The following is a 27411-nucleotide window of genomic DNA, read 5'->3' on the forward strand; positions in this document are numbered from 1 at the left end:
GTTCGGACGCGTGGCGCATGCGCACTGAGAAGCTAAGGTGATGCTCTGTGGCCGGCGTCCGTGTTCCAGCTGGGGAAACGCTGACTGGATTCGCGGGAGGTAAACGGCGGCAGTTTCTTAGGCACTCCGGGAGGGGCGTCCCGAGGACGGTTCGGGGTTTTGGCGGCGGATGAGGTTGGCTGAGCCAGCAACTGCAAGGCGGCGAGAGGGCGCTGCCCTCCCGTAAGCTCCTCTCTGCGCGCGGAAGGGGTCGCCCCCGCCGTCTCTCCTACTCTTGCCGCGTTCGGGCGCAGCCGTTACTCTGCCGTTACTCGGCGCGACCTGGATCCGTTCTCCTCGGCCTCCGCTTCCCCGGCGGGACGGAGAGAGGTTGAACGTAGTGCGGGAGTTAGCCCGAAGCCTGTCTCTCTCCTAGTCCGCCCCGTGGCTCCGAAAGGATGCGGCGCCAGGCGCTTTTCCCTGGAGACCGAGCGGCCTCCGCGGAGAGCCGTTCCCCCTGGGGGCAGATGCGGAGATCAACACCAATTAGCTCTCGTATCCGAGGAGAAGGAGCCCGGGTAGCAGCGGTTTGTTGCTGCCCCTGCAGCGGCTTTGGAACCGCGACGATCAGAGGTCTCCATAATTACCTAGCTTAGGCGGGAGAAGTTGTGGCTAATTGTACTTAATCGGCTCATTTCTGCTCGTTTGTTTATCATCATCGAGCAAACATGGAATTGCTGCGATTCTAAACAAAGGAGAGAAGCAAGCTGCTGGGTAGGAATACAGCAAAATAAACACACCCGAAACCTGTTAAGAGTAAGGATCTATTGCTCTTTAATTGTGCAGTAAGTCTGGTTCAGAAAAACCTAACATCCATTCATAACTATTCTGTATTCCTGCCCCCCGCTTTCAGTTTCTTGCCATAGAAATTAGTATTTTACAATGTTTACAAAATTCTTTTGATGCGTGGAGGTGTATGTATTACTGAATTAGTAAAAATAAAATAGAAGTTGTATACCATCCATGTCAATGGGATCATGATTACTGGTTTTTTTTTTTAGATAACATTTCTATCCAGTCTCCCTTTGTCTTTATTATTTGCTGAACCCAGAACAATGTGTACAGGTAGTTGGGAATATGTTACTCTATGCTCATATTATTTTAAACAATTTTGTTTAATACATGAATTTCAAAGTATTCCAGATATGTGACTTTCTTGATATTGTCTGTGTTTCTTTGCAAAGAAGCAGTTGCAGTTGTGTTCAATTAAAACCTCAATAACAGAATAAGGCAAGTTAGTATATAAAGCAAGTATCCCTAAAAGATAAGCACATCATCTGCTAGCAGATTAACAGTTGCTTTATTACTTTACTCTTGTCAAATAAGGAAGTTGTTAGACATGCATAGAAAATGTGTATTTGCCAATTAATGTACTTTTTGATTTGAACAAAACAAAGACAAGGTGTACAGGTAGCCCTAGCTTAATGACCGCCGTTGGAATCAGAGTCTTGGTCTCTGAGCAAAGCAGTCAAGCAAGATGCCCATATGGCTATTTCACTCACTATACTTCCTGTTGCTATCATTAAATGATTCCACAGATAATTAAGCGAACAGAGGCCCTTTAGAAGGATTTGGGGCTCCATGTTTGCTTGCATTTGGCTGCTGAAGTTCAGGCAAAGACAGAGCTGGGAGTCCTTTTCCTGGAAGCAGAGAGAGGTTTTGGGCTTTGGGCATGCTTGAATTTCAGCTGCTGAGATCCAAGCAGGCATGGAGGTGGATGTCCTTTTCTCCTGCCTCTGTGTAGCTCCTTGCAGGGTGGAGAGAGGGATTTTGGGCTCCATGCATGCTTGAATTTGAACTGCTAAGGTTCAGGCAGGCACAAACAGCAGGAACCTCTTTCATCCAGCCCCCAGCAGTAGTTTGCAACATCCTACCAGTTTCCCCATTGACTTTCTGGGGAGGCCAGCAGGGAACATTGTAAATGGCAATCACATGATCACAGGGTGCTTGGCAACCATTTGTAATGCTTTCAAGCATGCAGATAGTGATGACATGCTCATGGGGGGGCACCTGACATTTTGTGACGTAGTGATTTATAGATAGTAAACTCTTTTTGAGGCTTTCATAATTTCAACTAGTCGTTAAGTGATGGGTCATTAAGTGAGGACTACCTGTATGTGCTGTTTTCAGAATTGCAAAGTAGTATAAAGATTATGAATAGAACTACAGTATAAAAGATACAGAACTTTGGAGATGTGTGATCTTCTAATCCAAGTATTTCTTTTTGGGCCAATGTTGGTTTAGAAATTTGCAGTTAGCAGAGCAAAATTCAGTAAAAGAATGGAGTTGATAATCTTAAGAAAGCATTTGTTTGATTAATGAATTAATTAGATCACTAGTTATGATTATAGTAATTTTAAAATGATTTGGCTCCATGAAAAATTGAAGGCACTAGGAACATCAGGATATTCTAAAACGGGGCTCTTCAAACTTGACAGCTTTAAGACTTGTGGACTTCAACTCCCAGAATTCTTCCTCCAGTCATGTTAGCTCAGGAATTCTGGGAGTTGAAGTCCACAAGTCTTAAACTTGCCAAGTTTGAAGACCCTTGGTCTAAAAGTTTGTACTATAGTCTAGACTATAATGATCTACTTTTGGACAATTTTTACAGTGGATGAGAAAATAATGTTTACCCCTTCTTGGATTACCTTGATTCTCAAAATATGAACCAGCAATAAGTAGAGAAGGTTTATCTCTATTTTTTTTTTAGTCTGAGTCACCTACTTTCATCAAATCATCAAAATTGAGTGTTATTAAAAATTGTTTGTTCTAGTTAATCATTTATTTACCACTGAACTAATGCTGAGGGTAGGCTAGACTTTGTCTTTTTCTACTGAGTTACATTTCTTGCTAGTTTCTTGTACTTTGCTTGAATGTGCCTAATTAATTAATTAATTTGCATTTAATTCTTTAAGGTACTATAAGTCTTGCTTCTTTATGATTTGTTTTCCCATTTCCCATTCTAGAGTGCACATCTGATTGTTTTAAAAATTGGTGGAAAAAAAACTGAACATTTACAGTATATACTGGCAAAAAATATTTGATTTTCCAGATATCAGTTTTCTGATCAGCATTCAGATCCTAGGTATACAGATTGATTCAAGTGTCTACCAGTGCTGTGACTTGGTATTTTACATTATTAAAAAAAACCCTGATTATCTCAGTAGTTCTGCCCAAAAAAAAAGTCTCATCCAAGTTTAAATTTGGGTTGGTCACCGGGACCAGAGATTTACTCTTCCGAGTTTTCGGACTCATGTGGAGCCCATCTTCAGGGAATTTCTCTCTACTGAAATATGTGCTTTGAGCTGTTTTGTGAGTCGTGTTTATGTGGTGCCTTCCTACTGGCTGATTGGTGTGTTGATGGCTGGCAATTGGTTGTTGTTTTCTTGTGCTGCCAAGTCCTCAGATCCTAAGTTTTGATAAGCTGGTGGTAATTCAGCACTCCTGTTAACTGACAAGGGGCCCGTTTGCCAGGCTTCAATCATTTCCCTGACTATCTTTGTACCTGCATGGCCAAATTCGATTGAAATTCAGTCTCGCATCATTATCCTGGGACACATATATTTGCCTTCATTCATGAAAAAAATCTTATGTTCAAATACTAAGTATTGCTGTCAAATAAACAGTGTTTTCCTCCATTATATAGTATGTCTGCAATCACTGATTGAGACATGTACCTGTTGCTGGCCCACAAAGATCCACTGTTAAGTTCTCAGTGACCAGTTGTTGGCAAGGAAGAGCAAGTGCTCATCAATTGTAGGTCTCTAACAAATGCTGTAGATGCTGTAGATTCACAAGCATGTTCCCTCCCATTAATTCTTGGTATATTTACCTATTTGGAAATCAGAGCAGTCTGGGCAATCTGCCCTCATTTTAATTGTAGAAGTCAAGGGCAGTGGAAGGCCAACCATCTGGAATTGCCTTAAACTTGATTTAACTTGGTAAATGTTACAAAAAAGGGGGGGGGCTTTAGTTTTTGATATGTGGCTAGGTCTATTTTTATTTTTACATACATTTTATATCCTCTCCACCCCTCCTATTATTAATATCGTTTCCAGTTTTCTATCACATTTACCTGGAAATAATAGTACCGGTACCAGAGAATTTATTTCTGAATATATTGAACAATAAAATTAGTTCTAATGCTATTTTTTTAAAATTATATTTTTCATCCTTTTTAGTTTTGTAGAGCTAGCTTGTATTCACTTGGGATATTTTTGCTTTCTACAATCAAAATGAGGACAGATTGACCAGACTGCTCTTAAAATCTGACATGACTCCCTTAAGAGCTGCCTTGCTTAACAACAGAAATTCAGATCCCAATTGTGCTATACTACCTGTATAACCAAGGAAGCATGTACTGTTTTCTTTTTGGTTTTCTAAATTATCCAGTTGCATGAGCAGTGAAGTATCATGTTCTCTGGACTCATCTAAAGTCATATTGAACATCTGGCATCTCCCATATACAGCTATAATCTGCATTGAATTATCCTAAATATTGTTTTCTTTCATGTGAAATTAAGGATATTGTTTAATGATTTACATATTTTTAACATATCTTTCTCCGATATTTCTTTGACTACTTCTAGTTTGTTGGCAGTTCTTTAGATTTGTTGGCATAGTTTGATTAGAATCTTCTCAGATTCTTCTGTAATTGCTTGCCATATTACATCAATTCCTCTAGCCTTCTGATTTGATAATGACCACATTGTTGACCTAATTTCATATTTTAGTAGTAGAGGGTATTTTAAGTAGGAAGAATCTTCCGAGGTATATTTGATCTTGATATCTTTATTGTACAAAATTTCAGTATATAGTACCCTTTCCATTATACCATTTCTGAATTTATCATAGTTCATAGAGCTTGGAAGAGTTTCCTTATTTTTCCAGTCTGTTTTTATCCTCCACATAATAAAATATATATACTCGTGTGTGTGTGTGTGTGTGTGTGTGTGTGTGTGTGTGTGTATGCATGCATACATACATATATACATACATACATATGTAGACAAATCTAAATATCTCATTGCCAGGGTAATAGTGAATTAGATTCACATACAAATATTCTGTGATCAATGGCAGGGACTCTAGCATGTGATATATATGGATGACAGTTAAACTTGGATACAATTAAAATTATTTGGAGAATAAGAATGTTGGTGGGGGAAGTTGTATTACAGTAAGAATGGGTATATTTTTAAGAACCGTGGTGCAGTGGTTAGAATGCAGTACTGCATGCTTATTCTGCTGATTGCCAGCTGTCTGCAGTTTGGCAGTTTGATCCTGACCAGCTCAAGGTTGACTCAGCCTTCCATCCTTCCAAGGTCAGTAAAATAAGGACCCAGATTGTTGGGGGCAATATGCTGACTCTGTAAACTGCTAGAGAGGGCTGTAAAGCACTGTGAAGCGGTATGTATGTTATATCTTATTGCTATATAAGAAATTACAATTTTTCTAATAAGAAAATAAAGCAATTGGAGTTTGGGTTATGAAATACTTCTTTCCTTATGTCTAGGTTCATATTGCAGCTTGTTTGGTTTATCTTAATCATTAAACACCTGACTTTTAAATAATACATTTGTCATAATTCCATTTTACAGGTGGTCAGAATGCAACGTCAGTGGGATTTGTTATGTCTAAGTCTCTTACTATTAAGTTCAGTAAGTGCAGAATCTGAAGATCCAGAAGTTGAAGTAGAAAATTTTGACCAAAGTTCAGAAGACACTAATACTGAGACAGGCAGATCTTCTATGGAGGTAACATTTTCATGTATAAATTAAAAATTAAAATTATAGCTACTTGACTGTAAATTTTAGTGTTCAATTTATTATGACTTTTAGAAATAATAACAAGAATATTATAAATTCCTGGAAGTTTATTCAAACATAAAACATTACTTCTTTTTAAATTTATTTTGGTGCCATAGAATGTCATAAACTTTGCCTTATAATAGGAGGTTTTCTTGATTCTTTTGCTTTTATATGCATTCTCTTGTGACAGGCCTATAATGTTGTCCTGTTTTTAACCCAGTGGACCTATTACTAATGATGCTTTAGCTTCACAGAGTCCTGAGATGAAAAATTATGCTGTGTATAAATCAATGAATCAATTTATGAATCTAAATCATATGATGTATATTTTATTGTTTTATCTACAATAAGCTACACATCTGATTTAGATTCATAAATTGAATCTAAAGCCAGATCCATCTTGTGGGGTTTTTTAAATTAAGCATGATTGGTTAAGAAACAGTAGGTGGCTGCTTATATTTTCCACATTCCACACTTGGAAAGCATCCATCGATACATATTTCTAGATTTTGGTAAATTTAACTTACACTTAACAATACTTATTATGAAACGAGAAACAGTATCAATTAGTATTTATATTTTTCAGAAGAATGTAAAATCTCACTGAACTGGTAAAAAGGGTGTGCAGTAAATGTATTTGGTACCTATTGAATATTTTTATCTCAAAATAATTCAAACTTGATATATTGCTATTTCACATCTGCTGCTTTTGCCTTGTGTAGTTTTAATGATTAAAGTTCCTCTGAAAGCTCATACATAATAAATTAGCTTCTGAAATATCAAAGAACTAATTTGCTCCATAAATTTAGGATACTTTAGTCATTAAACTTTTGATTTGCTCTGGAATATAAAGGTCAATTATAAATAAATTAGAAATGTAGAACTTAGATTGTAATTGTTTGAGTCCATAGTGGTAAATGCAACCAACTCTGCGTATATAAAAAACCAAACTAAAAACAACCTATCACTGTTGAACATCTTACATGAATTTCTCCCCGATGGAAAAAAAGCCAGAGAGAAAATGCTTTGTTTTCAACTTGGAATGAAGTTCTTGATTGATAATGCACAGATATTTAATTTTCTTTTAGCACTTTTAATGTATTCATTTGTAGGTGCTAATTCTCATTCTTGTTATAATTTTTATAAATTTTTGGTAGGTTGTATACAAAACACCAGAGCCTATAGGAGAAGTATACTTTACTGAAACCTTTGATGACGCAATATTGTCCGGGTAAGTGCTTCTCAACAAAAGCCCTAAAGTCATCAATATTTGCAGTTTAGATGGATAGTTTACAGCTTGCTGCTTATAACTAGTTACATCTTGCTCACGTGTTTTGGAGCGAGTTTTTTTAGTAAATAAAAATATGAAGATAAATGAAACTAGGATGCTTCTTAAGCCTATTCCCTACAGCACAATTAAATCTTTCCCCTTGGCTTCTTTCCTCTTTCACCAGTTTTTTCCCTTGGCATCGTTACATTGTCCTCATCTCTGACAAGTTGTCATAAGCTATGTTAATATAAAAATATTAAAAAAATAAAATTAAATTAAAATTTAAAAATGTCATTTTTTAACATTGCCCAAGGACAGCCTCCAGCCTGTAAAAAAAGCCATCTATTACTTTGGAAGCAAAGTCAATTGACTGGTAATGAGTGTTATCAAAGACATGTTTGGGGTGATTTGAGGGGCACAGACACATTCCCTTTCTGATGCTAGCCAGCCTCCATGGAAGTCATTTCCCTTCCAGTGTTTGCCTTTTTCCATTGTTTCTTAGTTCCACAAGTTTCTCATATCCATCATCTTCATTTTTAATGCGAGTTGCTAAGGCAGAGAGGAAGGAGAGCTCTGTTCATTTGAGGAAGAAGAAAAGAGAGGAGTGGTAGTCATTCATTGTATTCTAAATTTTTTATCATAAAATTGAACAGCTCTTTTCATCATTGCATTATCCCAAAGATGATGATGATGATAATAATTTATACTTTTATCACTGTTTCCTTATATTAGTTAACACAATAACTAGTCAGTTTCATTTCTAATGCCCTAAAGCACTTAACTAGCAATCATGGTAGGCACTGCTTCCTTTTCTTTGTGACAGTTCTCTCTAAGTGTTTCTTATATGTTTCTTTATTTTACAGTATTTAATTATTTCAAATTGGGATTACACTTAAGGGAAACAAAATTGTTAAAAAAAGATGATCTTGGCAATATTCCCTATAATTAATTATGCAACACAACGAGAGAATATATTTGATTTGATAATCTCTAAGCTGAAATTAATTACATCATTCATTACATCATTAGTTTTCTAGTAGAATAAACACAGAAGGATGAAAAGCAAAATAGAGAGGATACTTGTCCAAAGAAGTGCAAGAAGAAACAGGAGATAAATATAAATAATTGCAAAAAAAAATCAAGATAATAATAAAATTGGAAGGATAAAAAGGTTTATTTTTTAAAATTTCAAAAATTAAGAAAAACATCCATTCAAAGATAAGCATAAGGAAGGGAAAGGAGAAAAGTATGTAAAGAAATGTTGAGAATATATGAAAAACTAATAGGCTCATAAAAAATTCCCAAATTAATGATACATATGAAGACTTGATCGTTGAATTAGTGCAGACATTCTAGAAAGTAAAGTTAAATAGGTACTAGAAAATATTGCTAATCACAAAGCTGTAGGAATTGATGAATTTACCACCAAACTGTTTAGAAACCTATAAGATAATGCAGTTCAAGCACTACATGTATTTCAGAAATATGTATGACAACAGTGGTCAAGGATCCAGAAAATATCAGTTTATCAGATACCAAATTCAATCAAACCTAAATTCAGGAGATGCAAAGGCACCTGAAATCAGATCGTTAATATCTGGTGATAATGGAAATTACAAGTATATTTTTAAAAAACATTTTTGCTTTATTGGTTATGCAAAGTTTTTGACTTCAGACTGCAGTATATTGTACTGGATTGACCCATCTGCCTATTGAAGAATTTATAAACTGATCAGAAGCAATATTTAAAACAGAATACAGAACAAATATATGATTCAGATTTGGAAAAATAAATTAAACACCAATGTCTGCTAGGATGGACAGAATAATAAACATAGCAAGCTCCTGAAAATGCCCATGGTATTAACTTTGTATAGTATTTAATGCTGGGTTAGAAGAAATTGGAATTAAAATTGCTAGGAGAAATCTCTACAACCTGCAGATAAAGTAAGATTATGTTACAATTTCAATAAGTAAAAGTGAAGAAAGCTTAAGGAATGCCTTGTTAAAGGTGGAAGAAGAGAGTGAAAAAGCCAGTCTGCTGTTTGATATTAAAATATATATATTTCATTCTCAGCCCAATACAAATAGGTGGAAAAATTAAAGTAGTGCCAGATTTTGTCTTTTTAGGAATAGCTATTGCAGCCATGAAGAAAAGGGGCTATGACAAGATAAAATATTAAAAGTGCAAAGACACTGACAAAGGTATGTATCATCAGGATTTTGGTTTTTCCAGCTGAATATATGGCTGGAAAAGCTGGATCACCAGAAAGGCAGAACAAGGAGAAATCCAGGGCTCTGAATTGTGGAGCTGGAGAAAATAGCAATTATATTGGACCCCACCCCCCACCCCACCCCCCAAAAAAAGCAAATCAGCTAATGTTAGTTCACTGCTCATTGGAATCACTAATAATGAAGCTGAAGCTTAACTATTTGGGGCAATTTAAAATAGTCTCACTGGATCGGACTCTGATTCTAGAAAAAAAAAATCACAGGCAATCAAAAAAGAAGCTAACTGAAGATATTGTAGCTAGATACTGCCACTAGTGATGCAAGCATAAATTTACAAGAACTCAAGTAGTTACTGATAAACAATTCTGACAAAATTACAATTGGGTTATGAAAAATTGGAATTTATTTATTTATTTAATAATTTATCATTAACAATAATAAAACAAGTACCAGGAGCATAAGCTCCTAAGGATTATTGTATCACATTTGATTTAAACTGTTTTTGTTTGTTTATTAACTTATTATTTTTATTTATAACATTTATCAACTATGATAAAACTATGCAGACTGGTAATATACACTGAAATAATTGTATTAGGTTTATTTATTTTTACTTTGTAGATATCTGATATATAAAAAGCATTTTAAAATGGATTGCATATGAACTACCTACTTTCAGTTATAATAAACATTTTTTCTTCTACTATTATTTAAGAATCAAATAATAATGGAATAATAATAACACCAATCATTCTCTAAATCTACACCTTTTTATAGAGTTATGACATGAAACTTGGAGCTATATAAACATAACTTTCTTCAAAGCTATTCTTGTTCAAATTTAAACATGTAGTTTTACCATTTATAATAACCGTCATGAAAAACCGCTATTTAGAAGAATACATTAGGAAAGTCCTTGTGTTTTAAAAAGGTCAGAAAGCTGTAGAAATATTTTTGTATTTCCTTCCTCTCAAGGAAAAACATTAGAATCCAAAAAGAAGAGAAGCTCCTATTTATGGGAGCTATACTATTCTCAGAATCCATAAGACTTTATATACACTGATAAATAATATAGTATTAATTTAAGGAAAAAAAGGCAAAGAAATCTAAAATTTAGCTTTTTGAGTGAGCCCAGAAGTTTCCATTTTAAAAATCAGCTGTAAAACTAGAAGAATATAATTTAGAACAGGGCTGTCAACGACCATGCCAGGTTTAGCGAAGGGGAAGAAAGTCCTGATATGTCACGTGACGCCGCTGTGACTACATGAGTTTGACACGCCTGATTTAGAAGAATATGATAGTTTTATTCTAGTGCTATGCCAGGATCTACATCTCTGTGAATGATCCTATGATTTTATGTTGATTATTTATAATTCTATCTGAAAATTAGATATGGGGACATTTAAAAATCAGTCACATCATGTTTTAGTGTATAAGATACCCAATGCTGAACAAATTGAAATTTGGAAAAATGAAAAGAAATAAGTCACTGACTAGCTCTTAAGATTTCTATTTTTTTTTTATAATTGCAGTTTGAATAGAAGTAGTTCAGGAATAGAAGGAATTAAAAAGCACTTGGTCTTTTGCCAATCTAGGAAAGTGAAACCTGTGACCTATATCTCCCTCTACTGTAGCTAGTTGGAATGGTTGCTTGTGGATAATTTCTATTTTTTATTATTTTATCCTTAATGCATATTGCAGTTTTTATTGTTTTATGCATTGAAATAATTTTAATCATCTCTGAAAACTAGTTATTGTGTGATCAGAGTACAATTTCAGTTTAATTCTCATTAATAGTTTTTACTTTTTACAGGTTACCTTTTGTGTTAAGGAGAAACATTTACTCTCCCTGCCCTCAATGTTATAATCTGAATTGATATAAACTTTCCTAGCACCTCAGAATTAGGTCATTTCAAATTTACCCATATATAGTCAGACCAAACTTTAAATGTGTGGCAAGTGACAGTCTGAACCTCCAGGAATATGTATGATCTGGTTGTGTTGTTGTTATTTTAAACAGTTGGATTTTATCTCAGACCAAAAAGGAGGACACAGATGAAAACATTGCAAAGTATGATGGTAAGACATAAACTTAGTATTATTGATGAATTATTGCTTTGTGCAAGTTTAATTGGATATTTTTGTTTCAACTTCTAGTACTTCTCATGTATATTCTTTCTTATATTGTTAATTAAAATTCCATACAAATTGCACTATGGCAGGTTGTACTTGTAGTACTTCTAGGTTTTCTCAATCATTTTATCATAATAGTATACTTTTGGGCTCACAAGAAGATAGCAAGAAGATTAAAAGCAAAAACAGTTCCTTCTGATAATGCATTTTGTCTCCACTCAGAAATTCCTTCACTGTGGTTTAGCATGCCTCTTTTGTAATTCCAACATAAGAAAGCTATCCAAGTTACTCTTCTAATTTATTATTATTATTCCTATGTACTGTATGTTCCCTTTAATTATTGTAAGATATTGGGCAATTTCTTTTGCAAATTCGGTGTGACATCTTTTTCTGTATCATTCTTGTAGTCTGGCATTTTAAAATCTCTTTTCAAATCCCTGTTGAAATCAGCCCCGGTCTGCATTTTGTCCAATAAAATCTGCACCTCTTCTGTAGCCTCTTTTAAATCTATTTTTGTAGTAGCAAGTAAGAGTAATTTCTTAGTGCATTTTCTCCAAATATCCTTGAATTCTTCCACAGTCAAATAATATTGCTGCATTGTATTAATAGGTTGCCTTTCTTTTAATTGTAATCTTTAGCCCTGTCTGATTTCCTCTAGTCCATCTTCAATGTTCCCTCTTATCATGTTTTTTTTTTTTTTTTTAATCAACACTTTCCCATGGGTGGATTTTTTATAGTTAGTTTCAAAATTTTCATATATTTTTGTAAAAAGTTGAACAACCCATAGGATTTTTGCAGTCTTTAATCTATCTGTCCCATTAATCTATTTATAACTTTCCAAAATCAACATTCTATTCCATTATTTTGATGTTAATTCATTTTTTTATTTTTAAAGTCCTTAAATGAGCATGAAACCTTCTTCATCAAGGATAGAAGGAAATTCGCCTGGTTGTGATGAAACCTGCCTTTTCTCAAGTTTCTTAACTTTGAAAAAGCCATTAATAAGCAATTTCCTAAGGTGGTTAAGAGAGGAAGTATGTGAACTCAGTGTTTTTTTTTTAAAGATGCTGATCTGTGACTTAGATGAGATTCCCCCCCCCCCATCTCCTAGAGCAGTAAAACCCATTGAAGATTGCTGTCTTACAGTTTCCTCATGGACAGCCTCTGTACTTGTGGATAATCCCAGCCCATTCTTGCTCTGAAGAAGAATTCTGAGGAACCAATCCTTTCACTAACCCCTCTTTCTACTGCAGCCATTGGCTTTGCTCTGCAGTCACCTTAAGTCTAACATTGCTTCTCCAGAAGTAGAAAATGGTGCTTGGTTGTGATAAACTAAGTTAAATATTTCAGAACAGAGTGAATGGGCTGCATTTAGGGTAAGTGGGTTTGACATCTTTGTATGATTTCCTCCTTTCCAGTTCTCATTCTTCATACTGGGGAACGAGGTTCTAGGTGATTTAGAATCCAAGAATTGCTATTTAATACTGGGTCTGTCTGTACTAAAACCTTACTCATCCTTGATTTGATTATGGATGAGAGGGCTGATCTGGCCTATACTTTCAAACCTGGATGGAGGAAGGACAAAGGATCTTTGTCATAAATGTGCCCATCCAGATTTCAAATGAAGATCAGGAAGTTCTGAGATATTCTTTTTGTCATACGTGAGATTATGTTGGCATCAAGAGGCATTACTGAATGCACATCCTTATTTGTAAATTGGGACTAGAAGGACTAGTTGGGTTGACTGTTTGTATACTGTTGCCCCTAGTGCATTGTGGCATTTCTGCCAAGGCCGCTCAGTCTGATTGCTAAGGTGGCAGTATTGGGAGTCTTAATCTTTCCTCCCCTTGGTTGGATGTCTGAAATAGCCCTAGGTTTATGGCTGCCATGATTTGGCTCAATTTACTTACGATCTGGCACATGTGGGAGATCATACACAAGATCTGGCTTTTATCTTGGAACAAATGTAACTTAATTTGAATATAAGAGACATGGAATTTTGGCCCTAATCATGGGCAGATCTCTAATCAACTTATACTGTTTTGGATTCTGGAAGGCTTTGATGACTTATCTCTTCCATTTTTCAGAGAAGAAAGGTGCTCTTTGTCTAGTTGGTGGGTTGATGGCACATTTTTGTATTTGTATTTGTATTTGCCGTTTATTTTTTATTTTTATGATAGATGACAGACAGATTTCTTCTCATAGTTGTGTTTGTAAAATTTTACTTTTTTGCTTTTCTCTTGTGTATTATCTCACTTAGGAAGATGGGAAATAGAACCATTAAAAGAAAACATGGTGCCTGGTGACAGAGGATTGGTACTAAAATCAGTAGCAAAACATCATGCAATATCAACGATGTTAACAAAGCCATTTATTTTTGATAGCACACCACTAATTGTTCAGTAAGTATATGTTTACATGTGAAATAATGATAATAATAACCACAACACTCGATAGGTGGATAAATATGCCAAATCCGGTCTAATTATCTGACTTGATTATGCAACCAACCATAATAATAATATATCCTGCAACAATACCTGCCTTCCAAACAACATCTGCCTATCTCAGATCCGTGAGAAGGATTCTATAGGTGGATAAAATTGCCAAATCCAGTTTAAACATCTAATGTGCAATGAAACATAATAATATTAATAATAAAAATAATAATAATATTAATGCCCTTCTACTTCTAGCATCTGGTTTTCAAAATGCACTATAATTATTTTTGGTATAAAAAGAATACAAGATTAATATGTAACTTTAAATGTTCAAAAGAAATTAAAAATGTTTTAGGTCAATCACAGGGAGAAAAACAGGTACTAACTGATGCTAAAAACTGCATGACACAGTGCCTAAAGTAACTGGGAACTGGTAGCTAAAGAAACTTAATTAATATTTATCTGCAAAAGAGTATTAATGTGTTTCTGTTATGCAGATATGAAGTGAACTTTCAGGATGGCATTGATTGTGGTGGTGCATATGTTAAACTTCTATCCAAAAGTGACGATTTGGATCTGGTACGTAATAACTGCAAAAGATTATTTGATCAGTCATGTTGCAGTATTTGGAAGGAGACGTTCCAAACTTTCAGTACTTATAATCCATTTTTATTACTGAGGTTCACATACAAATACGCACCACTTCCTATGATAGATAATTTACATACTTCAGTTTTTTTTTTAGTAAACCAGCATACACTAGCCAGCATACACTAACATACATTTCATTAATTGGAAAGTTTGTTGCTTATGGCTATTTTTTTTCTCATTCTTCAGTCAAAATCTTAGTAGTTTGTAAAGAAAAATAAAACTGGAATACAAATACAGAAAACTAAACTAAATTCAATCTGAAAAGATAAAATGATACCAATCAGCAGGTTTGAAATTGTATGTAAAAAGATTCAGAGCCTTTTCATCTGGTATATTAAAAAATCACAATAAAATGAAAAATAGTAATCTAACATATCCCGCCTGTGTCCCAAGAAGTTAAGTGTAGGTAGTTGTTCTTGCCTATCCCAATTTCATTATTGTAATAGTTCTACAAGGATAATTAAGGTGAAATATTTTCATTGGCTGAAGATTAGTGATCTTCAAAGATAGGTTCAAATAATCTGTTGTTAACTAAAACTTATTTTTAGTTAATTTATTCCAGAATTTGAGTTAGGATTTGAAAATACAGGAACTCTAATTTTAATCCATTAATATATAAATATTTAAATTAATTGTCATATATTATTGATATGTTATATAATTATAACAAGAAAAGGGTCTGTCTGTACTAAAACCTTACTCATCCTTGATTTGATTATGGATGAGAGGGCTGATCTGGCCTATACTTTCAAACCTGGATGGAGGAAGGACAAAGGATCTTCTGTGGCTTCTGAAATTCTTTCCAGTATTTTATCAGAAGTGGCCATAAAGGAGAGGCATGTGTTTTTTTCTGGGTAATAATGTAACCCATGGCTTCTCTATGTTTAGGTACAGTACTTGTATTGCATCCCTGAATGTATATGTGCATTAGAACAGTGGTCCCCAACCCCTGGTTGCGGCCCGTTCAGAATTGGACTGTGAAAATGATGGGCGAGCACACGTGTGTAGCTCCACTTGCACGCAGTGGGCAAGCATGTGCGCTTGCCTGCCATTTGCGTGAAACCAACCCCTCTCCTCCCTCGTCGATTTATAAAGTCGGGAAGGTTGGGAACTGCTGCATTAGGAAGCACAAAACGAGTTCTCTTTGTTCTCCTCTGGGTCATGGAACTGGGAAGAAGGGGACTTAGAATGAAGCATTCACCAACATTCCAAGATGTTGGTCAACTTCCCCTTTTGAATGGAGGCACTGGGGGAATCTAATTTTTGGTAGCCTATGTTCTCTGCCCCAATCCATTTTCAGACTCAGTTTTAGTTTTACCAGAGCCTTCTCCCACTAGAACCTTGATCTTGTTTTATTCATTTTTGAGTGAGTTGTTATGCTCACACAATGAGCCTTGGAAGCCTTCATTGGAAGGTTAGTTTTAAAACTCTAGAACCAGATCAAATTATTATTTTCTGCTTGCTGCTATATACATTTGGCTGTTTTTCAGCCACATTTTTTTTTCTTCCAAGAATCCTGTTTATAGAAGAGGAAGGTTATCAGGAGAAAATTCCTGTGTAACTGCAAGCGCAGAAGGTCAAATAATTATCTTTTTAGGTCTCATCCTGAACATGGATTATCAATTATAGTTTTTTCTATTTTGTTGTTATGAATCACAACTAAATAAATGCTACTAATTTCTAAAAACATTCTTTTAAATATCATTTAAAATAAGGAGCTATCAAGCTCTAATTAGTGCCAGTGTTTTTTGTTGCAGAATATTTTTCTTACAAACAAAATATTGTGTTCATTTTTATCCTACAGGAATATTTCTATGATAAAACATCATACACAATTATGTTTGGGCCAGATAAATGTGGAGAAGACTATAAACTACACTTTATCTTCAGACATAAACATCCTAAGACTGGAGATTATGAGGAAAAGCACGCCAAGCGACCTGATGTAGATCTGAAAAAAATTTATACTGACAGGAAGACCCATCTATATACCCTTGGTATTTTTTTGCATTTTTAAATTTAGAAAAATAAGATAGAATTGAAATACTTGTGTTATAATGTATATTTATAACTTACTATAATGTATAATGTATATTTATAACTTACTATACTTACAAGCCTATATTTAAAACACATGAATATGTTCTGCATTTAAAAAAAAATTCTTTTGGTCATTCTGGGAAATCCAGTTTCTGTGGCAACAGTTTAATATTGCTATCCTATAAATGTTTGAAGAATAGGACAAAAACTTTAGAGAAAACCTATTTTTTACACTTAATGATATATAGAAGCAGGTATGTATAAAGGAAAGCAACTGAAAATTGGGAACTTTTAGATACTTCCTTACCCTTTATAATGAAAATTAGAGGAATTCTTATACTTGAAGATATGTTTTCTTACAGTTACTAATGAAAGCAGTGGGGCTCGTTCCCTCGACAGAACTCACAGGTATTGGAATTTTGCAAATAAAAGGATGTTCCAGTTCAGAGTGCCAGAAGCCTACAATTTCTACTTAAATTTGTTTTGTAGATTAGGGCTTTTATATGGATTAAAATCTAAACCATTGATTTATTCAATCTGATGCCCTATAGATTTCTTGGATTACAATTCCTTTAATTCTCATTTATGTTTCAAGTTGGTAAAAATCTTTAGGAAAGTTGGTTGTTTATTCACCAGCATTAATCCCATATTGTTTTTCCCCTCAAATTAATTGATGTTTCTGCATAGAATAATTATTACTTTTTAAACTGAAGCTTATCCCAAGTGCATTTGGATATTAACCATAAATCATTTTATTTTCAGATAATTGACCATAAATGGGTCTTTACATTTTATTATGCAAGATGACAGTTTAATAGGAAGTGAGAAGTTTTGAGGATTATATCTATTAAGTATATGAATTTGTTTGCTTTTTTTAAATAAAATGGAATCCTAAGAATTTTTCATATAGAATAAGGTGCATTGACATAATATGTTATAACTTCTGAAAAAAAGGGATAAAATGTACTGCATGGGGTTTAGTGTTGTGCTTTTAAAGTATAATAAAATTGGAAGCAATATGTTTGAAAACAACAAAGATGGCAGTTTTGAAATGAAAAATTATTATTTAATACAAATATGAAATATATTTCAATAATACTTTTGCATAATCACATATAGTTAAAGCAGCAATTTCAGATTAAATTTGTTTTAAGCAAATTCATTTGGAAATATATTCTTATTACAATGAATCTGTCTAAATAAATATTCAGGCAATATGCTCAATTTAAAAAAATCAGTATTCAGAACTTGCATAATTTTCAGGTTGATTATATGGTACAAACATTGAAAACCATAAACTGGAACAATTTCTAGTAAATATTTACGAATTATGAAAAATATGTTTATAATTTCTCCTTCATTTAATATATTAACTTATTACATTTTAGTGCTGAAACCTGATAATACTTTTGAAGTATTAATTGACCAAGCAGTTGTCAGCAAGGGAAATCTCCTAGAAGACATGATTCCACCTGTAAATCCACCAAAAGACATAGAAGATCCTAATGATAAGAAGCCTGAAGACTGGGATGAGAGAGCTAAAATACCTGATCCTGATGCTGTAAAGCCAGATGACTGGTAAAGAGAATATATAACTCCTCCCTCCCCCTTTTTGATCCTTTTCTACTGTCTCTCATTTACATATAAGTGGATTTTTAGCCCTCCTTCCTACCTACCTACCGCAATATTATAAAGGCCATAGTCATCAGCAGTTATGCTCACAAATACTATTCTCTAGTTATCATAATTGTTGGTCATAATTGTTAGTACTTTTTAGCAAAAGAAAGCAAGCCTAGATTAACATTCTTCAATAACACTGTTAATCTTTGAAGTGTTCATCCACATGCAGATTTGCAGTTGTAATATTTGTGTAGCAGTATTATTTTGATTCACTTCAATAATAAAAGATCTTAAAACATATAAATATTATGCAAATATCAAAAATATGCTTCATATACATACCTTTTTTCTGGAGGAATAAATGTATTCATAATAGTAATATATCTTGCTGCTCTTCTATGTATTTTGTGATAAAACTGGTTTGTAATTTTAAGGAATGAAGATGAGCCTCCAAAAATAGAAGATCCTGATGCAGTTAAACCTGAAGGATGGCTTGATAATGAACCTGAATACATTCCAGATCCAAATGCAGAAAAACCAGAAGATTGGTAAGTGTGTCTGTCATTCTGGAAATTATTACTAGACTCTGATGCCTGTAATGAATTATATTGAAGACACTCTTTTATTTATGACTCTGTAAGCTTTTTAATTTGTGTTTATCTTTTGCTTTATTGGCTGGCTTTTGTTGCTTTATATTGTATTTATATAAAAAACGATTAGTAAGTTTAGTTCAGAAACTGAAAATTGAATCTTTTAAGCTGTGAAAATTAATACATCAATTAAACAGCATTAGTTCTCAGCATTGTGCATTAGATAATGTTAAGAGTTTGTTTATTTACTTGAAATGTTCTTTACCTAATTTTATGGGCGTAAAGCAGTACTATAGAAAGCTAGCATATTTCTCCAAAATTCAATGTCAACCATAATTCCACTTAAAATATCAAGCAGGATTCTAAAATCAACTTAGAAAATTTTGGATTAAAAATGGGGATTTCAAGCTTTCTTAAAACTGATAATGTGAGTATATGGTAATTAGAAATTATTTTAATTGATCTATCAAGGATTGGATCTTAAACCTGTATCTGTAGCATTTGATTTGTTGATTCATTGATCACATGTAATTGAAACATTTAATAATTGCACTGTACATTTTTCTGAAGTAAAATTTTTAAAGAGATATGTGAAAAACATCTGCATTCTCTCTTTCAATATATTGCTGTAATGAGTAAGTGAAAGCATTAAAACCACTAGCAGGATGCAAGAGTCTGATTGCAAGATGTCAACCCAAAGGAAACTGACATATTTTATGTATCATTATTATATTTTGAATTGCCCATCCAGCAGTTCAAAAGCATGCAAATGCAAGTAGATAAATAGGCATCACTTTGGTGGGAAGGTAACAATGTTCCATGCCCCTTGACATATGGTCATGCTGGCCACATGACCACAGAAATATCTTTGGATAATGCTGGCTCCCTAGGCTAAGAAATGGAGATGAGCACCACCCAAATTAGAGTTGAACACGACTAGACAGGGGAAACCTTTACCTTTTTTATCTTTTGAGTTTTGTCTTTAGCTATTTAAACAAATGGGAAGAAGGCATGTTTTCTTATTTATAGTTCCATCTTTAAAAATTTTTTTAATTGATATATTTATCTTTTTTACAGGGATGAAGAAATGGATGGGGTGTGGGAAGCTCCACAGGTTCCTAATCCAAAATGTGAAGCTGCACCTGGTTGTGGGGTATGGGTACGCCCCATGATGAACAATCCAAACTATAAAGGAAAATGGAAACCACCAATGATAGAAAATCCTAACTATCAGGTAAAAGCAATAATTGTTATATATTGTGTTGATTACTATATAATTTGTTGGGATTATGATGGATTGCTTTAATTGCTTCATTACTAATATGGGGACAGGTTAATATTATTTAAATTGATGTACTAAGCCCTCTTTTCCGATCCATAAAATACTAGAGACTGAATCCATGAATAGGAACCAGAGGCTGGATTATTTAAAAATATTTTGTTTTATCTGTATCTGTAGTATTTGCTCTAAAATAATGGGAAGCCTCATATTCTGAACAGTTGCCAACCTTCTGTCATATTAGGTTATTAAATGTTTATCTTATTTCATATGCATTCTATTATTTTTCTCTTACAGGGTATATGGAGTCCTCAGAAAATTCCTAATCCTGATTATTTTGAAGACGCTCATCCTTTTCAGATGACTACTGTTGATGCTATGGGTTTAGAACTCTGGTCTATGACATCAAATATTTACTTTGATAACTTCATAATCTGTTCAGACAAGGAAGTTGCTGATCGATGGGCAGCAGATGGCTGGGGCTTTAAAAAATTGATTGCAAGTGCCAACGAAGTAAGAATTTATTATATTTTTGTCTCAAATAATACAATTCTGCCAAAAAAGTGCCCTGAAATGCATAACATTTCAAAATTCCAATGATATTTAATTTGTAACATGATGTTTATTATGATAGAATAGAATAGAACAGAACAGAACAGAATAGAATAACAAGAGTTGGAAGGGACCGTGGAAAGGTTCTAGTCCAATCCCCTGCTCAGGCAGGAAACCCTGTAGCATTTCAGACAAATGGTTATAGAATCCCTTCTTTAAAAAATTCAGTGTTGGAGCATTTACAACTTCTGGAGTCAAGTTGCTCTACTGATTAATTGTTCTGTCAGGAAATTTCTCCTTAGTTCTAGGTCGCTTCTCTCCTTGATTAGTTTTCACTGCTTCTGGTCCTGCCCTCAGATGCTTTGGAGAATAGCTTGACTTACTCTTCTTTGTGGCAGCCCCAGGGATATTGAAACACTGCTATCATATCACCTCTAGTCCTTCTTTTCATCAAATTAGACATACCCAATTCCAGCAACCATTCTTTATATGTTTATATTATTTATTATGTTGATTATACTCAATGTTTTATATGCATTTACTAATAATGATTTCCTAATTAATCATTCTGATTGCCCATGGATGAGAAATATTTAGAAATATTGAGTTTGAGTTTCATTATATTAGCCTTACAACCTTGCTTTTATGCTTTGTTTACTTTTATACAATTAAGGCACTTAAAATGCCATTAGATTTCTTTAACATAGTAAACAAATTTACTGAGACTTGGGCAACTTCTTGTCCCCATGGCCATATCTTTTGTCTAGTTTGATTTATACATATACTCACAATATCAATAACTATCACTTGAATATAATAAGACTCATTTGAACAATCCAGTTACACCATGCCATTTAATCAGTACAGACCTAGTTGATCAACTAACTTCAGAGATTGAGTGTTGTATATTTTTGAAGGAAAAAGAAACCCTGATATCGTAGTTAAATAATTTCAGGACAAACATTTCTTGAATAGGTTTCTAATGCTAAAAGCTTAGATTTCAATGTGGTGAAAGGTTTTATTTCCCTTGCCCTCCTATCTCTTATTTATGTACTCTATTTCTTTGATGCTATGCTTAAAGACCCATAAGTGAAGAGGTAGATCTTTGTAGGGATAGAGCTCCAAAGCATTTGAGCAGTGATTGAAAATTCCCATTTCCTAAGTCCCCTCAGATGGCATTCACAAATACTGTATATAGGACTTGGAGGGAACTATAGCATAAATAATTGTGAGCATGACTTCTCAATCAGGGAATGGCTGCAATTGATGCACAAGCTATTACTGTGCAAAAGCTCTTTAGATATACTTTGCCGGGATAAGACTTTTTTGCCCCCAAAACCAAAAAACTCCAATTGGGGGCCTTAGCCGGGTCTCGCAAAGGGGAGCCTGCGGTTGCCCTGGGCCTTTTTAAAAGGAACGACCGTGAGCCAAGGCGCCAGCCTTCCCAGCCAAGACGGCCGCACCGCCGCTGGCGAGGCGCGGGGCTGGGCCTGGCCCGTCCCCCTCGGGGGCCCAGGGCCCCTGTCCCCCTCCTTTGCTGGCCCGCCACCCGCCTGGGGAGGCGGCCGCCCGGAGGGGGCGCCCTAGCTGCCACATGTGAGTGTGTGTATGTGTGTGTTTTAAATATATAACTGACTTCATGCCAATGGATGACTTTGGGAGAAATTTCATACATTTGTGTATTAAACAGTCCCATTCAAGTCAAAAATTGATTTCCTCCACAACTGAAAAACCAGTAGGCCAGGGATGGGGAACCTTTTATGGCTCACTCTGGAAGTTGAAGTTCATAAGTGATAGAAGAGCCAAGTTTCCCTACCCCTGAGATATGTGATCTACCAATTTTTGTTATTGATTTGAGATATAGCATAATTAAGATAGTGGCTTCTTTATGTTCAGAGGTTTCTTTCATATTAACACTTATAATTGATATAGCGCACGGCTTGATAAAGAAAATTCCATGAAGCTTGAGCTCTAAAATAAGTGCACACCCTTTGCTTTTTCAGCCTGGTATGTTTAGCCAGTTGGTGACTGCTGCAGAAGAACGCCCATGGCTTTGGATTATTTATATCTTAACACTGGCACTACCAATAGGAATGGGCATATTGTTTTGCTGGCCATCCAAGGTATGCTATCTTATTTTGTATTATAAAAATCAATAATTTGCTTCATCTGTTCTTGGCTCAAAATATGTTTAGAAATACATTATAGTGGGAGAAAGAAGGAAAGGAAATTGGCAAGCATGAGACATTCAATTGTTTTGTAATGTTTTGAAAATATTAAGTCTGAAAACCAGACATAATTTTAATCCTTCTATTTTAGAAAATGGATGACGATATAGACTACAAAAAAACTGATTTAGCTAAGCCAATTACAAAAGGAGAACTAGAACAAGAGATATCAGAAAAGGATGAAATTAAAAAAACAAATGAAAATATTGATGAGGGAGGTAAGAGATTTTGACAATATTTATTTGAAACTGTGATAAAACAGCAAAATCATAGTTTACATTAGTTGCTGACCACTTGAAACATATTCCAAGCTGGCAAACCATTGTTAAATATTCTGTACTTATTATATATATTCTATATCACCCTTTTATTTGGAAAGTTCAGCCTTCCATCCTTCTGAGGTTGGTAAAATGAGAGATTGTTGGTGGCAATATGCTGGGTCTGTAAATTGCTTAGAGGGGGCTGTAAAGCACTGCAAAATGGTATATAAGTCTTAAGTGCTATTGTTATTTATACACATCCAGAGTTCCTCAATAAAATCCATAATCCCTATATAGCCGGAAGGCACTACTTCATTTCAAATGTGGTGGTTTGAAGGTATTAAAATGTTCTGTATATGAACTACTCCATGCATTCCATCTGGAATAGTTGTTCTGCCCTGTATATGAAATAATGTGGAGCTACTCTGAATATGGATCAAACTATGTTTTTTCTAGGTGGAAGTATAAAACAAGGAGAAAAAAGTAAAACAAATCTCTTAAGTGTTCCTTGGCAGGAGGAAGCATAACAAGAGGGAGAGGGAAGGACTGCTCCTATCCACAGCCATCATGTCATCAGCATTATAAAAGGAGGGGTGGAAATGCACTCAGTTTGCCCTATTCATCTTGTAAATACCCATTTCAGATTACTTCCAGGTTTCATTATAACCCAAATACAAAATGAAAAAAGGTTGATTAAGACTAGTTACAAAATTCGTTTAATATGAGTGTCAGATCGAATAATGTGATTTGCTAGTTGACAGACTTTATTACGATATACATTAAAAGAATCATCTTTTTTGTATGCGTGCCCTTGACTCAGAGTTGACTGTGGAAACTGCCTGTACAAGTCCTTGCAGTTTTCTTGGCAAGATTTTGGAAGTAGTTTGCCATTGCCTCTTTTCTAGGGCTTGTAAAGAGTAACTGACCTAAGGCATTAGATGGTTTTGTGTCTAAGGCGGAACTAGAACTCACGTTTCTTGGTTTCTAGCCTAGTGGTTTAATCACTGTATCAAACTGGCCTTGCTATCTTTTTTTTCCTTACTGTACTACATTGAATAATTATTCACTGTCTCTTGGAATATGAAGGTGGTGAAGATGATGAAGAAGAAAATGATACTGCTGATAGAAGTCAAGAGGAGGAGGATAAATCTCATTCAGAAGAGGATGAGGTGAGGCTTTGTAGAATTACAGAAATGTAAAAAGTTTTAGTTCTGCAAATTCTCTTTAAGGTATAAATAGAATAAGATGAAAGCAGAAATATGCTAGATCTAGAAAAACACCCCAGACTTTCATGTTTCATTATAGCTGTCCATACGAAATTTAGGTCTGTAGGCAATCTGCTCATAAGTAGTAAGCACAGTCAGTTCTTCATTGCGTTGAGTGAATGGAGCCATACATTTATTTTTCATATATTGCAGCATCAGTTTTTCATCCATAGTAAGGACACAGAGAATCCATTTATGTTGTCAAAATTCTCTGAAAATTTTAGCTTTTGACATATAGTCATATTTATAGTCCATTCATTCTCCCAAAACTTGCTAAGTATAGGACATTGTATAAAAACAGAGTAAAGAAGCATTATTTTATTATCTTACGCTGTCTTAGACAATCTTTTTTTAGTTCAAACATAATGGAGTCCAGTAAGTTCTAAATATTTTTGTTGTATAAGTCTTAATTAGAGACACTGTTGGCATTGTTGCTGTAGAAGTTAAGACATTCTCCCATTATTTATGCAATATATAATTGCATAAATCTAATTTTTTATTCCACTCATTGCTTAGCATATACATAGCAATTTGATTTATTGATGTGTGTGTGTGTGAGAGAGAGAGGGGGATGCTGAAGGATTTAACCACTTGTTCTAATATCTCAGATGGAAATGCTAGCAATGTTATTAACAAATATTACAACTGTAAGTAACTGTAAATATGTAAATATTGCCATTGGGTTACATCTGATATATATTTCTTGTAATACAGTGTATGTTAAAAAATCATTATCATCTATCAATTGGTTCATTTACCTGTTTCCATCTATTTTTTCCATATCACCATCTTTTCCCAAATTTTTAAAGTTGGGTTTCTCATAAAGTCAATTTAGCATGGGAAAAAGGGTCAAATCCTTTATTTGACATTCCATTCCATAACCTTCTAACTGACATAATTGTTTCCTGAGATACTAGAGTTCCAGTGAATTTAGATTGTATATTAGGAACTAAATACACTAGAAAGCAGATACTTTAAGTCAACATGGAAAGAGTTATTGACTTATTATGTTAGATTCAGTAAGTATTCTACACTCCAGTTTCTCCCTTCTTTTTATAAGTAGTACAAGTTACAATGCTAAAAAAGAATTATAAGCAAGCCATATTTGTAAATGCAAAGTAATTATTGATTTTCTTAATGCTCTTAGGAAATAAAAACATTAATATTAAAAATAAATATTTTCAAAAGTAAACAATATTTAGTTGCAACCTAGATGGATAATAGTGAACAATAACTTATATTGACAACTCTCATGCATATTTTCCTCCCCTCCCCCAGATGAGAGAAGCAGATGAAAGCACTGGGTCTGTCGATGGACCTGCAAAATCAGTACGTAAACGAAGAGTTCGAAAAGACTAACACACTTCCATCTAGTATTATTTGTTTCTAGTTACAGAATCCAGTCATACTGTTTTAACACTGGCACAGGCATGGAGATTATTAACTCTTAAACAAAGACTGAACTCAGTTTTGATTTTAAATCCTATTTTCCAGACCCTCTTCATCTTGTCAGGTTTTTCATTTTCTTTTTGAAGAAACATTCCTACTTGTTGAGTTATTGGGTTCTTTACTTCACAGAAGATTTTTTTAAAATGGTGATAGGCCTGATTTACTATAAATATTCTTTGAAGTTATTTAATATTGTTTGGAAACTCTTACATCAATTTTTGTTCCTAGCTCTAGAGAGGATATATTATTTTTAAGATTTAGAAGTTAAAAATTTCAAAGATGATAAAATCACTTTGATATTTTGAGCTGAATGCAATAACTGTGTTTGGCTGTTAATTACATTTTTGAAAACTGTAATATTTACTTACATTTTGTTGTAATGTGTGTTTAATGCTTGTTATAGTTGCTACTGCTTTTTGTCCTACAAGGCACTTCATTGTTATTAATTTTAAACTATAACATGTTTTACATTTAAATGGAAAAACATTAACCGTATTTATGTAACTGGTGTACATGAAATTTTTCATGCTTTTATAGTTTTATGTTTCAAGCCAGATTGGCAAAATCCATGTACAATTTACTTCCTAAATTATATTGATTCCTAAATAAAAATCTTTAATATAACCTATTATTTAACTTGAAGCTTATTAATGTGTATATTATTGGAATCATATTTTAAAAAGGAAACTATTTCTAATAATATTAACATTTAATTTTCTGCTATATATTCAGAATTGTCAACATTCAGTATGTACTATACTGCAAAATGGAAAATCGCTAGAATAGCATTAGAGCTTCCAGAAATTGATTGTGCATTTTCTGCAGGAGTTTCACTTCTGGGTTACCATGAGCAAATGAGTACAACAAGGATCTCTTATCTTTGGGTGCCCACTAACACATTTTTATTTTAAAAAGCTATTTTGTCTCAAGGCTCCTTATTGTAGAACAGGATTATTTTATATCTGGACATTTAAATGAAGGTGTGAGCCATGGTCATGAGATCACAATTTCCAACGTTTACTGACAGCAAGGTCAACAAGGAAGCTAAAGATAGTCGGAAGTCATGTTCACCGGAGGATGTTTGGAATAAATGTTATGTTCTTCCATTGAAATTTCTATTGTTCCATCTCTTATCACTGCATTCGAATTCTGCATATTTTGCAGTACCATTAAATTCTGCATATTTAGACTTCCGGTTTGTCGGCTTCGCAAGCGGCAGGGATTCGCGATACTGCGCAATCCCTGCTGCGCTAGCCGTTTTTGGTGCTCCAACCCGGATGGGTCTGGAGCTAAGGCTGCCCTGCAGGGGTGGCTGAAGATAAGGGGGATCCGGAGTGAGGTTTGGGGGTGTTGCAGACCCCCTTCCCAGCCGGCAGAACCCCCTTTTCCCAAGACGGTGCAGCGGCGGTCCATAATGGCCGCCACAAAGAAGCTGGCAGCCGGGTAAGAATGCGCAGGAGGAAGTGGAGAAAGCTTTTGAAAAGAGAAAGTTTTTCTGGTTCCCGGGACTCTGAGATATATTTAACAAAACTCCTGGAAATTATGGCTTTCT

At 34.4% G+C, this 27411-nt stretch overlaps 1 protein-coding gene across 1 annotated transcript; it reads left to right on the forward strand.

Moving 5' to 3' along the window:
• On the forward strand, positions 1-26481 carry CLGN (calmegin). The gene is made up of 15 exons (XM_026668822.2): positions 1-99; positions 5640-5795; positions 7007-7080; positions 11372-11430; positions 13745-13886; positions 14423-14504; positions 16381-16573; positions 18005-18194; positions 18671-18784; positions 19904-20060; positions 20403-20618; positions 22661-22780; positions 22977-23103; positions 24232-24314; positions 25689-26481. Exons 2-15 carry the CDS (start codon positions 5649-5651, stop codon positions 25767-25769), a joined length of 1785 nt encoding a protein of 594 aa, XP_026524607.2. The 5' UTR covers positions 1-99; positions 5640-5648; the 3' UTR covers positions 25770-26481.
• The last annotated feature ends 930 nt before the right edge of the window (positions 26482-27411 follow it).

This window comes from Notechis scutatus, chromosome 4 (genome assembly GCF_049901735.1).
Source record: "Notechis scutatus isolate UNSWTSFEM ecotype Mainland chromosome 4, rNotScu1.2, whole genome shotgun sequence".
Lineage (NCBI taxonomy): Eukaryota > Metazoa > Chordata > Lepidosauria > Squamata > Elapidae > Notechis > Notechis scutatus.

Coding starts and splice junctions, on each gene's coding strand:
- CLGN (XM_026668822.2), top strand. CDS start 5,649: ATGCAACGTCAGTGGGATTTGTTATGTCTAAGTCTCTTACTATTAAGT. Junction 13,887..14,422: donor AGCACACCACTAATTGTTCA/GTAAGTATATGT, acceptor TCTGTTATGCAG/ATATGAAGTGAACTTTCAGG. Junction 24,315..25,688: donor CTCATTCAGAAGAGGATGAG/GTGAGGCTTTGT, acceptor CCCCTCCCCCAG/ATGAGAGAAGCAGATGAAAG.